General features: G+C 38.8%; 1 protein-coding gene across 3 annotated transcripts in view; it reads right to left on the reverse strand.

Annotated features, from left to right (window-relative positions):
* The window catches only part of PRKN (parkin RBR E3 ubiquitin protein ligase), a 722,549-nt gene that overhangs the window by 114,913 nt on the left and 591,958 nt on the right, over positions 1-15,678 (reverse strand). For 2 of the 3 annotated variants that reach the window (XM_061378739.1, XM_061378741.1), the window contains exons 8-9: positions 15,033-15,094; positions 2,910-3,059 (exon numbers count right to left, since the gene is read on the reverse strand). In XM_061378739.1, coding sequence (XP_061234723.1) covers positions 2,910-3,059; positions 15,033-15,094 — 212 coding nt within the window. The remainder of the gene's footprint in view (positions 1-2,909; positions 3,060-15,032; positions 15,095-15,678) is intronic. The other variant, XM_061378740.1, reaches the window with a different exon arrangement.

Below are 15,678 nucleotides of genomic sequence, written 5' to 3' on the forward strand. Positions count from 1 at the left end.
AGGACTATTCATAATCATTAAAAAACATATTTGCATGCTATTTCTCAAGTCAAAATAGATCTCTTTTGTTCTATTTCTTTGCCTGAAAGCCTGAATAGATAGCTGTGTCTGAGCGCAGAGGGTACATATGGGGATGCTTAAATTTAAACGTCTCTCCTCACTTTTTTGGTACAGTTGTCTAAGCAGGCTGTTTCTGGGCCCCATATATTTCTGTTTCCAAATTTCTTGAGACAAAGCAAAATCCACTATCTTCAACTTTCCCAAAGGCCCCTGTGGCAATTTACAAGCCCCCTCTTGAAGACTCACATTTAGCTTTGACACCAATAGCCATGACTTTACAAAACCAGATTCTAGTTCCTCATTTCAAATACCAGAGAAAGAAACTGAGGACGGCAAAGTGTCAGTATCCTAGCCTGGCTCAGATACCTGTTCGTATTTCAATGCTCTTTCACGTTGGAGTCCTTACATGTTTGGGAGTGCCTCGCAGTTTTTTTTCTTTGAATAATGGAATATCTATTTTGCTTCAGACCCCAGTGTCCAGCTTATTCTCTGTTTCATTTTTTCTGCCTCTCCTTTTTGAAAATGGCTGCTGAAAATCCTATTTCATTTACTTCTCTACTTTCTCTTGAAAACCTATCCCTCCTACCCCCCTTGATCCATCTCATCAGTTAATTAAAATCCCCATCTATTTAACAGTTGTTAGCTACACTTATACTGCAATTCAGACCCTAACAATTGGTCTGTTTTGTTCAGTAGATAACTATTTCTCTATAAGGGCTTTTGGGTGAATAACAGACCATTGATGTTAGATGTAAATTCTGTTGTCAGCAATATGCTATCAACTCTGAACTTTACCCAAAGACAGAGGTTCAAATTCCCCCCAAAAGACTCTACATATCTTAAGTATAGCTTAAATGATGACATCAATATTCATAGAGAACCTCCTGGTTCACATTACCATCCTTATTTCTTTGCTTACCAGCTTCAACAAGAAACCTAAGCTGTACATGTAAGCATTTCAAAGCACCTTTCGCAGCCTTAATTGGCATGGGCAAAAGGGACATTCTTTATCTTGGCCTTTCTTTGAGCTTATAAATCATTGTGTACGCTCATGAGGAAGCCCAGAGCTCTGAAGTGGATGCTCTTGGATTTCATAAAGAGTTCACATTAAAAAAGGCCAGGTTTGGGAGAAAACTGACCATAGTTTAAATTTCTGAGAAAAAATTCAAAATGACTTCAGAAAATGAAGTAGAAATAAACAGTTTTCCTAACTGTCTTGGTGTCCTTGCAGGGGGATCCTTACCTGCAGCCAGCTTTGTCTCTGGCAACTGACTTCAGTGTTTAGACCCTCACCATCATCTGTGACAAATCTTCCTTGAGGTTATCATTTGTCAGGGTGCAAAGAAATATTTAAAGACACGTATTTTCACTCTATTCCATTACAGACTCTGAGGAAGGGCCTTAATGCTACCAAAATTTGGCTTGCAGACAAGCCTCTTTCTTCTAATTTCAGCATTAGTGAATTGTACCCCATCATGTTCAAGATTTCACGTAATTCAAAACAAAGGGTGAGGCTATACTCAAGGCTGCAGGTTTTGTCACTAGCCAGCACAGCACAGAGTCCATAAAAGGAAACAGAACAGTTTGCTAAACCAGGCAATACATAAATCCTCTACGCTATGTACACTTTATTTACAGGGCATTTGCAGATTCAGAATCATGATGAATGAAGCTGCAAAACAGTTTGATTTTCATCACTTCAAAGTGGAGAGCAGAGTAAGAATCATTTGTGATTTTATCTTTTTTAACCAAACCCTAATAATTAATCCAGAAGAATTTCCTATTGTTTACTAGTTTTGTTTCTTATTACTGTTCCACCTTCTGCTTTATTTTATAGACCTATGTCTGATCAGTGAGTCTGGGGAGTACTCTGTTTTACACGCACCACTGCATGGACAGATAGGAAGTTTGACCAAGGTCGACAGATACTAACCTACTCATAGAAGACAAGCTACTGCAACTTCCTAGTTCAGCAAACTATTATTCTTCCATGGTATCATATCAATGCAATCCTATGCATGGTATGCAATCCTATGCATGCAATCCTATGCATGCAATCCTTCCATGGTATCATATCAATGCAATGAAAAGTGGATTTTCCACAAGAAGGTCAACGGCAAGAGCATGATATTTTATAAATATGGGTATTTTTTCTCATAGCCTGCATGGAGTCACTTAGTACAAACATCAGTTAGTCATATCTTTTATTTAGAGATTTTTCTCTACATATTTCTATTTCCCTCAAAGCTTGATTATTGTAAAGTGCCTGTTTTTTCTACTGCCAAAAAAATCACTGATCAAAAAAATATGATCTGACCTCCTAGCATAAACATTTTCACGTGTCATGTGGTTTTGTTTTCCAGAAATCCACCATTATTTGTGCATTTACCCTTCTTAAAAATAATTTTATGAGCAAACAAAAATATTTCTATATTTCTTTTCATTGTGTAGCTTAACACGTATAAGCAAGGTCTTATTTATAAAGAATGTTGGTGTTTATAGAATAATGATTTGCCCAAGATTCCATTCAGTTTTGCTGAGTGCAAGGAGAAGGTCAAAGCACATTTAGATTGTCATTTGCACAGTTCAATTTCTTATGATAACTACTCGGCAACTTCTTAAACCAAATAAAGCGAAGAATTCTGGAATGGACATAGTCTACACAACGAAGTCATTGTTCCTAAGCCATGGTGCTATATTTAAATTGTTTACTGAGCTACAGTGTCCCATTTTGGTGTGAAGGACAATTCAGTCACTGATGGAAAGTGAAAAAACATTTCCCCACTTATTCTAATATCGTACAATATCCATTGTGTCCCACACACAAGTAGAAAAATGTATGCTCTTACCCCACAGCCTATTCCATTTCCTGGCTCACATACAATTTTCTTCACTCCTGGTTCAGGAAGCAAACCTGCTCCACAGCCGGGAGTTGGACACAGCACTCCTCCCATCTGCAGCACGCATTCCTCAGCCCCATAGCGCTGGTAGCGGTTGTACTACAATACAACACACTGGTGTTAAACTTCCAACAGCACACAAATATACCCCCCACTCCCAAACCTTTGAGCTTGAATCTATCCCACATAACCAAGTCAACCGTCCTAGTGTTAACCGTACATTCTGTGACTCTATGTCTTACATGCTAAGTTCAGGTTATTTGTAGAAAGTGTAAAATGTCACAGTGTTGTTAAATGGGGTGTCACTCTGAGCCGACTCACATCATACACATCCTTTATGTGACTCGCAACTATAATTTGCACTAGCAGAAAATTGTGGGGGATATTAAAATCAAGAAAACAATAGACTCTTTCTGTAAGTAACCTCAAGAACTCTTACATTGTTATTAAAAAAATACTGTAAGCATCATAAATGTAATCCAACAGCAGATACTGATAAATGCTGAATACAGATTGAAAAGAAATTCCCCAAACCCCTCAAGGATCTATAGCTAGAAGTATCACATAATGATTTAGAGCTAAAGTGTAGTAAAAATTGTGCAGCCAATTTTATTTTCAAAATAGATTTCATGAAACTGATTGGCAAAATAATTATCTGACACCCATTTATTTCAATGTTAGGTGTAGGTTTTTTCCAGGGTCTCCCAGGAAATGTTCTTAGTTTCTGCAGTTTTCATCTAGTTCCACCCTGATAGCCTAAAAGGCTATAGAAATGCCTCCATTTTAATGATGGAGACACTGACACAGAGCAATATTAAATAACATGCTTGGTGTATCCTCACTGACAAAAAAGCCCACTCTGAAATGACTGATGCCATTGCAATAATTTTCCCTGTTCTAACTTACCCTACTTTCAGCTGGAGATAAGCTGAGCAAGTACAAATCATGCTGTGTACATGTAAATCACATCCACTCTAGGGTTCTGTGTTGGTGCAGTTCCACACTAGTGGCTATACAACCATTGTAAACCAGGCTTCAGATTTGCCTATAAATCTGGCCTACTGTAGAGTGAAATAAATGAAAGCATTTGGTTCTAACAGCCCCAAAGAAAACAGGAAAGTCCAAAGGCTAAAGAGGAAGGAAGTAGCATGAATTTTCTCCGTGAGTGGAATGATTTTATGGCGTGCTAAAGGAACAAAATGGAGTTTTATGTTACAGCACTCACAGCAGTATTTAGTGCTTCATAAACTTTTATCCCGTAACTGCTCATGAAAATCTTGTTCCTTTTCGGGGGTGATAACAAACAAAACATTCTTTCTTCAATCTGTAATGCTCCCCAAAGAAATCCCACATGGAAAACTCAAGGACCAAGCACGAGGATGAAAACCTCATACACAAAGCATACAAAGAAGCATTTTAAACCACAACACAGGGGCTCCACTGCATGTTTTCTGGGTACGTTTGAATTTTTTATGCAAATATGCCATAACATGTCTTGGTACACTGTCTTTTTAAAAATAGTATATGACATCTTAAACCATTATAATATAGAGAAGCAAAAGTGTTTGATCACAGGAAGAAATAATTAGCAAACTGTAGGTATCTGTCAATTTACAAAAAATCCAAACAAAAGGAGGACAAAATCTAAAAGGAGAGAAAGCCTTCAATATATCACTCAGTGTGTGAACAATAGACAGAAATCCTGAATTAAGGATCTCAGATCTGGAAAATAACAGTATTTTGAGAAATGTGGGATAAATGTCTGCAAAATCTCCTTGAATATGGGGGCTCAACAAGTCAACTACTGTCTTTCTATGTTATTGTTATGCTCGAACATAGAGTAATGGCATAAATATTTAATGTTGGACTCTAACAATTTTCAGCAAAGTTTGTAATCCTTGCACTAAATACATGCTGAGTGCTTCGAGTTGCTCTGCTCGCCTTGAACAGAAATATGGGTAACCACAGCTGCAAAATTCCCTGATGACCTAATTTCTCTTCAAGGCAGACACTGGACCTGAAGGTGAGGATGGTGACTGTCTTACCCTGTTAAGAGGGAACATTGTGCTGGATGTGGGATTGTTAGCAGCTTCTCATTACGGCAGCAAACACCAGTGACACTGTAGCTGAGATTCTGTCAGCATTTCCATTATAAACTCTCAGTAGAAAAAAAGGATATGCTTTCCAGTCATTAACACAGCAAAAAAGGACATGGAGAGATTTCTCCCATCTTGTCTCCTTTTCGTTGTTTTAATACACAAAAATGTAAGATAGGTAAGATGGGAATCAATCTGTCTTGTTAAAGAAAGATACAGGAAAGAAATGTCCAGTGTATCTACTGGCAAACTGGACAAAGCGCTTATATTCTGTCTAAAAATTTGACATTTTATACAGGTTCAGCACAGGACTTATACCAAATCAGGACAGCATAGTCATCAGTGCTTTTCCACACTATAAAACCCCCCTAAGATGATCCCATTTCAACACAGGAAAAATCCTACTGAACGCGTTTGCACATTTTGACATCTAGTTACCAGCCTCTTTTCTACCTTCAAAGTAGATACATTTATAAGGTGCCATTTTCCAATTTCTTTTTCCTTGTGCCTGTACACTAGCTCACTTAAAATCCAGCAACCAACTAAACCATGTAGTACCAGAACGCATATACATTTGCTGCCGTAACACAGTCATACATAACATACATGGATTTATATTCTTTATTCAGTGGCCTGAAACAAAATGACTCACTTTACATTAACGGTGCATTTATAAAAGGCTTGTAAAGGACCAAATCATTTATTAATTAATTATTAAATAACTATTTGTATATAGTCACAGATTGTGCCTATTAGAGGCATTCTTTTCCTATATATCACAGCTATACGTATCACACAAGACTGATGCAATCAACATGCTTATAGCAAGTCAATTTTCAAAAGCCCTTAAATGTCTTTGGAGCCCATGATGTATTTCTGTTCACATGCCTGGATGAGATATTTAAGGATACTCAGCAGACAACCACCATCAATCCATTTAGTTTGGATTTCTGTGGTGATGATGCCTATAGTTCTGCTCTTTGCTTGGACTCTCTATAATTAACAGGAGAGATAGGATGCAATGAATCTTTTTCTTTTAGATTCGTATGTGAGAACTAAGCACAGGAGTGCCCTGTTCTATTAACAATAGAGAAATCAGATAATTTTTTAGATATTGACACCTGAAATTAGGTGATTCCCACAACAGCTGTTTCAGTCCCAATAATCCTCATCCTAAATCACCTGGCCTAAACTATTTTTGAAAATAAGGTTAAAGAACCTAAGTAGCTTGGACTGTGAACCACTTCACGCCATATTAGCTCTTCAAACCTTAAACATCTAACCTAAATAAGTCATACAGGCTCCAAATACATTGAATGAGAAGAAACAAGATCCCAAGAAGGAAATAGGGAATTTATCATTGCTTACATTGCTTAGACATGGGATGTCTAAGATAGGTAGTATGAATCTCCTTGTGGAAGTGCTATATCTGAACCTAAGCAAACTAACTTAGGCTAGATATCTGACACATAAAGAGCTGTCATTAAAGAGGATTCTATGAAGTCTTCTGTATGTTCAAAATATTTCACAGTATTTATTATTCAATTACTATCAATATGCCTCCTATTTAGAGATACACTCATCATCATCATCATAACAGTGTAAAATGGTTCTGCATTCTACAAGAAGCTAAAATATCTCCAATTATTTTTAGGAAAAACTTCTTAGAAGTTTAATATATGGGGAACTTGACGGAACTGGTATTCATGGCACCCGATTTCATTCCTGGCAGCAGCACAGCCTTCCTGTGGTTTTCATATAAGGCACTTAATCTATGCTTCTCATCAGTTGCCCGCTTGTAAAGAGGGAGAATGATACTCGCTGATTTCACTGTAGTGTTAGAGGCAAAAGCCATTAATAGTCATGAGAACATCGAATAGTACGGCAATGAGGCTCATAAAATTACACAGATATCACCAGCCGTCTACCGGTGCTGGAAAGTAGCTTTTGAGCAAAGCATGTCAGCAATTTATATGCTACTGTAATAAGGACCTCAGAAATACAGGTATATAAGTAGCTGTTGGATTCACCATAGAACCATATATTTCAATGCTTATTTTTTTGGGAAAAAAAAAGACCTAAAAAATACAGTTTGCCTTGAATCACCAGGGCTAAGACAGTTAAAGGCATATGAACAAGATAAACATAAAACATTCTGATTTTTTTTTTTTTTTTTAAGCTTGTGAACTTTCCCCTCATTTTGTGAACTGTCCCAGTGAAACCAAAGCTATACTTTTCATGGAATAAAATTCGAAGTGGAAAAAATTCACAGCTCTACTTATGGTATTTCAACCATATCATTAAGTTCTTTTGCACAATCTGCTCATAAAGACTTGTCATGGCCTTTAGAAAGTATTTTTATAAGTGATTATAAATTATAGCATGACACAGATATGGAGGCTATATAACTGTAATCATTTATTCCCTGTTCCCTATTTTCCAGATGGGGATGGTTTTTCTTGAGTCTTAGAATGGCACCTACTTGGTTTTCAACCAGTGGAAATTCAATCACTTGCTGATGTAAATCAAGGGTAATATAAATGAAATAATTGGGCTGACAAAAGAATAAAACAGGTTTAACTATGGAATGCAGTCTTTTCAATTACATTGAGATTCAGATACTAAGCAAAATGGATATGCACCTGGATGCACAAAACTTGCAAAATGCTCTTTGTGAACACAGTGATTCCTTACCATACTACTTAATTTGCAATATGCTTTAATATCCTAGAATCGTAGAACAGTTTTGGTTGGAAGGGACCTTAAAAGATCATGTATTCCAGCTTTCCCTGCCATAGCACATATGCCTTGTGTTATTTTGCTTTTGCTTTTACACTTTGGGCACAGTTTTATTTTCCCTTTTTTTTTTTCCCCTCACTCCTAAAGGCATCTGCTCCATAGTAGCCTTGCAGGGAACTTTAAACAAAAGCTTAATAGTAGATGTAGAGCCAAAATTTCTAATCTTTGAAAGGTAATTCAGTTACTTGTTTCTTTTAACTGCATGTAATGGTCTCAAATGAAATAAAATCTACTTTCTGGTGTCAGATTGTTTTTACTGCTCTTATAAATCAAATAACCATCTGTGTGTTTCAAAATTAGATTGCGGACGCTATTAGTCCATAATGTAGACTAAGCACTTTATTTATATGTATTATACACACAAAAAAACCCTTAGAATTAGTTCTGTAATGTAATTACGCAACTTAAAGTATAAACCCCTTAGTACTTATTGGACTAGTGTCATGGTTTCACTCCAGCTGGCAAGTACCATGCAGCTGCTTGCTCACTCCCTGCACCCTGCTCTCCTGGGTGGGATGGGGAGGAGAATCGGGAGAAGATACAACCTGGTGTAAACCAGGGCAACTAGTAAAAATACTTACAAATATGTAATCTAAAATATAGATTAAAAGATGTGGACTGACATGGGTCTCCATGGGGCAACCTTATTTCATTTTTCCTGAGTTACTGGGCTCCTCTGCTAGCCAGTAGTAGGATAGGAACTTGAGAGCATCAGCGAGGGATTGGTGATGACAAATCCAAAAGCTGAGACAAATGAGCTAGACAGAATTCAGATATTAGACAAAAGAAATGGAAAAAATGAGACACATGTAGGCATCACTCACATTAAGTAGTAGCTGAAGCCACGGGTCTGGGTGGGAAAGTGCAGAGGTGTAAGAAAAGAGAGATTTGAGAATGGTAATAAATAGGTTTGATTTAGTAATTACAAAGTGGGAAAAATATGCAGTGATTCCGCCCCCCCCCAAGTGTGAATTATTGAGGTGACTTTTTTCCAAGTGTAGTTACCAAAAATTCTTGACCCATAAATATTTCAGAAGCACTTTGTTGATCATATCTGACAGTTTCCTGCACTGAACTCAGCTGATTAATTAGAATTGTCACATGACATTATTTTTGCTGGAATGGGTTAATACATAGCAATTAGTTTAAGACTGATTTTAAATTAGTATTCTGTAGCATATACTTGAAATCCACTTGCCACACACGTCATTCCTTTAAAACCTCAATTAATGTTAAATGATTTCTGTCCGCACTGTGATCTCTTAATACTAGATTTCCACATTTCCTGAAGTTGCAGCTCATAGCAAAGACCCCACACCTTTGAACAGCATCAGGATGTGCATCTGCAGATTTTCAAATCAGGGTATTCTTTTGCATAAGTTTTCCCCAGCTGGCAAGGAAATGTGAAAAAATAAAAAGGAGTGCCCCCATTCGGGTTTGCTCAGATTCCAGGGATACACACACCCACAACATTTCTAAATAAAAAGTGAGCAGTAATATGAGTTGCAGTAGCAGCTGATAGAAGAGATCTGTTAAAACTGATCATTCCCCTGTCAAAATATCAAGAAACTGGCCAATACATTCTGCAAAGTTGTCAGAGCAGAAGATAAGCAGAGAAGCGCAGCTATACATTACTAGCAGCTTCTTTCCCTGCCACTAGCATGTCGTCTGCTTCATTTGCGCTGTGACCTGTTGGGGGCACTCGGGTATAGCAGCAGATTGCTTGCTATTTGTTTTCCCTTCCAGCCTTCAGATGTATCTGCTATTTTATTCATGAATCACAATATTCCATTTAAACAATTAAACAAGATTTTTTTATCACTTTGGGGAGAGGAGTGAAATTTCTCAGAGAGTCATTAGGGAGACTCCATAACAGTTCACTGCGCGTAATCTTACTATATTGGTATACTGTAGCATTTAGGTCTGAATTAAAGTGTTTGCTGTTTCTGGCACTGGCTTGTTGACTTACTTGCCTTCCACTCTATTTGGCCAGAGCCCATATCTAGTGCATCTTGAACAAATTTTGGAAGCAGCTTATACTATCAACACCTGTAGATCCATTTGCATTTACCTGCAGAGACGGCCAGCCTGAGAGGGCAAACGGCTACTGCAGTTTCTTATATTGTACTATTTTTCAGTGGCTCCTCAGTTAATAAATCTTTTATCCCAATCCTGTGTGTATCTCAGGAACGTATGAAGTGAAGCAGTTAGCCAGCAGGTTGAACTGCATCCATTATTATACTAGGGGAAATGATGGATTATGAACAGTGAGATCAAACTGAAAAAAAAAAAACAAAACACCAAACATCAACAGAGCTAAGGACAATTAGAAAGCTTCAAGTTTTATCCTTCCTGGGGCTGCATGCCTAGGAGACTCTCTTTGCCTTGTACAAACCTTTGTGGACTGGGAGTGTCTGTGAAAAGGACGTCCAAAACAAACCTGTCAAACCTGCTTTTGGAGAGTTTTCTAGGTCAGAGTTTCTGGCACTTTCTCAAAGCATCAAGTACCAAGTGGGGCAGCAATCTATTGATAAATGTATTTGTGTTGCATATTATAGCAACTACTCTAGAAACTGGTTTTATGTGGTAAATCAGGTATCCATAATGCATATCGCATACCAGGGAAGCTTATACCCTTCTGTTTCATCATGACTATGACTACCTCTTTCCATAAAGTCTAAAAACAATTCCATCTTTAAAACTCCTCTTGTTGCCACCAACTAAACTTCAAACATAGACATTTTAGCCGGAATGAACTTCCAATAATGTACATTCCTGAGGGAACAGAAGACACAGGAGGTTTACATGTCCAGCAAACTACCAAAAAATGCTTGACTATTTTGACAACTGTGTCAGTTTTTTGTACAACGGTGGTCAATTGATGCAGTGAGTAGCTCGAGAGAGGACGCTTTCAACAGCTGAGCGGAGGGAAGCTCAGTGTCCAGGAGCCTCAACTCAGAGTGGCAAGAGTCACCGAGGGAGCCTCGAGTTCTCCATAGGACCTGCCCCTGAGCCGGCAGCCCAGCTGACGCGAGCAGCTGACTCACAAGGGGCAGAGCCAGGAGGGGCGGCACCAGCCCTGACTGGGTAAAACCTGCCCAGGGAGCACAGTGAACAGGGTGGGTCGAGGCAGCTTGCGTGGGATGGTGAGCGGGATGGTGAGCGGGATGGTGAGCGGGATGGTGAGCACTCGTTGTATGACCAGGGCCTGATGATGGGAGCTCTGCTCTGGCTGCCCCAGCAGTGGCAGCGTAGGCATCCAGACACAGCAGAGCTCTGACTATAGAGAGGGCCGAGGGCCTGCACTGATGCCAGCCTCATGAAGTTTAACCATGACAAGTGCAAGGTCCTACACCTGGGTCAGACCAATCCCAGACACAGCTACAGGTTGGGCAGAGAAGAGATTCAGAGCAGCCCTGCGGAGAAGGACTTGGGGGTGCTGGTTGCTGCGAAAATGAACATGAGCTGGCTTCAGTGTGCGCTTGCAGCCCAGAAAGCCAACCATATCCTGGGCTGCATCAAAAGAAGTGTGACCAGCAGGTCGAAGGATGTGATCCTGCCCCTTTATTCTGCTCTCGTGAGACCTCACTTGGAGTATTGTGTGCAGTTCTGGTGTCCTCAACATAAAAAGGACATGGATCTGTTGGAACAAGTCCAGAGGAGGGCCACGAGAATGATCAGGGGACTGGAGCACCTCCCATATGAAGATAGGCTGAGAAAGTTGTGGGTGTTCAGCCTGGGGAAGAGAAGGCTGTGTGGAGACCTCATAGCAGCCTTCCAGTATCTGAAGGGGGTCTGTAGGGATGCTGGGGAGGGACTCTTCATTAGGGGCTGTAGTGATGGGACAAGGGGTAATGGGTTAAAACTTAAACAGGGGAAGTTTAAGTTTTAAACTTCAGGATTTCTGAACAGGATTTCTGGCTGAGAAGCACTGTGATGGATTGTGACCTGAACCTGAGCTGTGTCCATCCACATCCAAAAGCACTAAGGCACCACTTAGATGAATAAATAGAAATCTTTAGAAGGGAAATTATATTTCTTCTATGGCAGCCAGTGGTTTAACCAGAATCCAAAACTTCCAGTGGGAATCTCCATTTCAAACTGCAAGGTTCCTTTATTCTGTCTGAAACAGATTTAGCTGAAAGCTGACAAACAGCCTCATTTTACTGTATAAGCAATTATTTTTGTTCTGTTTCAGGGCTATGGTGGCTTTCTCTGAGTTGCATTCATAGACTGAAGTAATTTTTTATTACGATATCACCTATTGCCTTGTGACAGGACAAAGGGAGTTGGAAACGTAAAGGATCTGAACACAGGAACAGGAGATATGCAATGTAGGGAACAAACTGGTAGGGTGGTGGAAAGAAAAGAGGCTGGGAGTTTTTCATCTTTCACTATGGAGAGGTATAATAGGATCTAATGTCTGCAGTACTTGTAAACAAAGAATTGATGTTTTCCTAGGCAATATATTCCAGTTTAAACATGAATTAATCCAAGAAAGCAATGTAATGTGTATTCTAGAGGAGATCAGAACAGATTATCACAATAGTCCATTCTGCTTTTATAATCTGTCCTTAAACACATAAGCATTTTAAAAATAAATCAAGATTGGACATGAAGCAGTACATGACCCTATTATACTTTCACTGTTCCTTGGGATGGAAGGTATATACGTTGGTTGATAATACCAAAACTGTAAGCAGTCTGAATAAAACAGTGCTATAATAATGATTTTTTTTTCGTCTAGTATGCATGATAACAGAAATCACTTTATATCTTTTTAAAAAGCAAATATGTAACTAAATAAAAGTAATAAAAAGCCATGTGAATAAAGACTTTACCTGAAATTCCTGTCTTTCTTCATTTACATGTATTTGAATTTTATTTTTTCACCTAGGTTTTGCACCAACTTCTGCCTGTCAAAGTGTGTGCTAACTTCAAGCAAGATTCAGTCATGAATGGACTCAAGATAACAATGTTTTTGTAGGGAGAGAATATAATTGTAATATTCTTTATACTTGTATGGGCTTATAGAATAATTAAAGCATCATGGCAGTGTTCACTACTTGCAAATACATGAATGATAATCACTGTATGCAAACAGCCTGTTAGTGTAGCCAGTTTCTGAAAAAGGTAACTGCTTACAGGTCAGACCCATTCTGCAAACAACTTTCCATATGCACAGTTTTACGCTCCTAATGCATGATGACAAAAATTTTTCATCTCTTTAGGTGCATTAAATAAAAAGAGGAATAATTTCATCAGGAAAGTCTGAAAGAATACCAAAAATATTCCAAGTGTAAAAAATATTGTATTTATTTGATTAGCGAGGCTTTCCTTATCAAGCTCCTCTAATAATTTTTACTTCTCTTATTATTGGACAGAAATTGATTATCTTTTCTCCTGTGGTTCTTCATGGCTTACGTCATCCCACTTCGGATGTTTGTGTAACCATATAATTTAGTGTTCTCTTAGTGCAAAGAAAGCATGAAAAATAAATAACGTTAAATCTGACATTTCCTAATGTCTGAATTCTTCATTCGCACTCTTAAAAACACTTTTAGCCTTATTTTTTATGTCTTTTTATGTTTCTTTTCTAAAAAGCAAACAGAAAAAGAAAAAGTCCATCAATTAAATGATACTGTTCTGTCAGTGGTCATTAGCAAGTCTGAGGTCTACAACCCCATCCTCAGAGCTCCTCTGAACTATCAAGGTCTGCCTGGTTCAGCCGGCCCACTCATACTCAGTCTCTTGGTTTAGCTGTTCCTTACTTTCTTTTAAAGTCTCTCCCTTTTCCCACTCCTCCTACTCTGCACAGCTTCACCACCTTGTGCAGCTCATTAAGTACAGATCTTGCTTTATTTACTAGTCTCTTTAGCAAGTTTGCATAATTCGTCATTCTCTTTCAGCCCTTCATCCCAGCTTCTTGTCTGCTTTCTCCTCCTACCCTACCCAGGCAGTCCCATGTCTCCAGTGTCCCCAGGCTTCATCCCACCCTGCCCTCCATTTCTCAGCTGGCTCTACTTGGTCTATTGGCCCCACCAATCCTGGTCATAATATCATTTATTACTTCTTACTAAATCCTCAGTCTCACTGGGTTCCTGCTTCCAGGATTTCCTTTGTCCTAGTCTGTTTTCTGTCTTTTTCCATTCCTGTCAGACAAACCCTCCCACACTCCCCATCATGCTGCCTTCTCTCTGAGTAAAAGCTGAGTCCCTGAGGAATTTGGCTTTTGACTTTCTGTAACAACTGAAGTGGGGGCTGGTGGGGGAAAACTGGAAGTCTAGAAAATGTACCAGCAGCCTCAGCTGTGATAAAAAAAAAAGGAGAGTGAAAGAAAAGAAAAGCAACAGGGTGTTCTTGACAAGAGAATCTGACCTAAAAACTAAGAAAGTCTTTGAATTAACATTTCAGGAGGTGCTCCTACCTCTGTCACAGCCCTCACAAAATCTTGTCCAAGTCCCTTGGTGCCAGGCTCCTTAAGAAATGCACATATTCTCATGTACAACACGTTAATGCCAAGCTTTCAGGCCCTAGTATTTGCAACTCATTTTGGCTTTATAACCAGTACATTAGGAGAGATACTTCAGAGACAAAGACAACTTGAATTTCAGAAGCATTCAGCATTTGAAAATTCAACCTATCTCTCAGAATATAAGGCCATTACTCAGTATATCTGTATGGTGGTTTCATTATTGACAAAATAATAATTATGACTGTCTTGTGAGTATTCTAAAGTGAACTTCGCTAATGCTTTCCTAAAATCCCTATACAGAAATAGTTTTATGAGTGCAAAGCACAGCAATAATTATGAATGAGACGCTTCTAAAAGAGAAAAAAGACAACAAAAAGTATATCATGAATAGCTGTATCAATCCTTTAGTCAGATTGTTTGCCTGTCTCCTGTTTTAGAAAGCCTGTTTACTGCTGTAGTTGAAAGCTGAAAAGCTGTGGCAGATAGCAGATGTACCAATTAATAACCTGTCAAGGCTGATGGATAGAATGAAAAGAAAATCTCACATATATCTCCCGTGTGTTTTTTTCCCCCCATTTCAGGTCACTGGGGGTCATGAAATACACTCTACCTCCCTGGAGATAGATGAAACTGTCTCATTAGCGTCTATCTTTCATGACATTAAGATGCTGCCTTTGAGCTGCTGAGATGCTGCTAACTCACCTGTTCTTCTCCCAGAATCCTGAAGTGATGAAGCTCTTTAATCAGGGAGTCTGGACAGCCAGCTGTTAGAAAGAAACAAAAATATGCATTTTAGAGCTTCCTGTCAGTGCAGTTTCAGCATAAGATACATAGATTCAGAGAGGACAGAATATACAGATTACCTTAGATAAAGAAGATTAGAAAGATTAGCCATGGTTCTGTTGGCACCAGAACGCTGAAAACCATCTATCAAATAATCCTTCTACATTTCTGAGCATGCTACCAAGAACACTTACAAAGGTTATATTCAGAATATTTTAGCCCTTTCCACAAAGAACTACAAACAAAAGCAAGATGAAAAGGGCAGCACTGTCTGCCAGATAGTGCCAGCCCCTCAGTGTAAGCCAAAAAGCGTTAAAAAAGGATCTCACATCAAAACCTTGGAGCTGCCCAAAGCTGATTTCTGATTCACACATCAGGTCTGGACTCATTTCTAAGCATAATACAGGCTTTCCTTGATTCTCTGAAGGATTTCATAGGCTCCACAGATCACTTTAATTTTGGCTGTCACAAATACAACCCATTTCACAAATATGTTGTTGTTACCCACAGGTATAATATACAAACCAACTATACAGGCAGGGGAGTGATTTGCCAGAATTTTGCA

The sequence above is a fragment of the Neopsephotus bourkii genome, unplaced genomic scaffold (genome assembly GCF_033783945.1).
Source record: "Neopsephotus bourkii isolate Nb327-2 ecotype Australia unplaced genomic scaffold, CSIRO-AGI_Nbou_v1 NB_1767, whole genome shotgun sequence".
NCBI lineage: Eukaryota > Metazoa > Chordata > Aves > Psittaciformes > Psittacidae > Neopsephotus > Neopsephotus bourkii.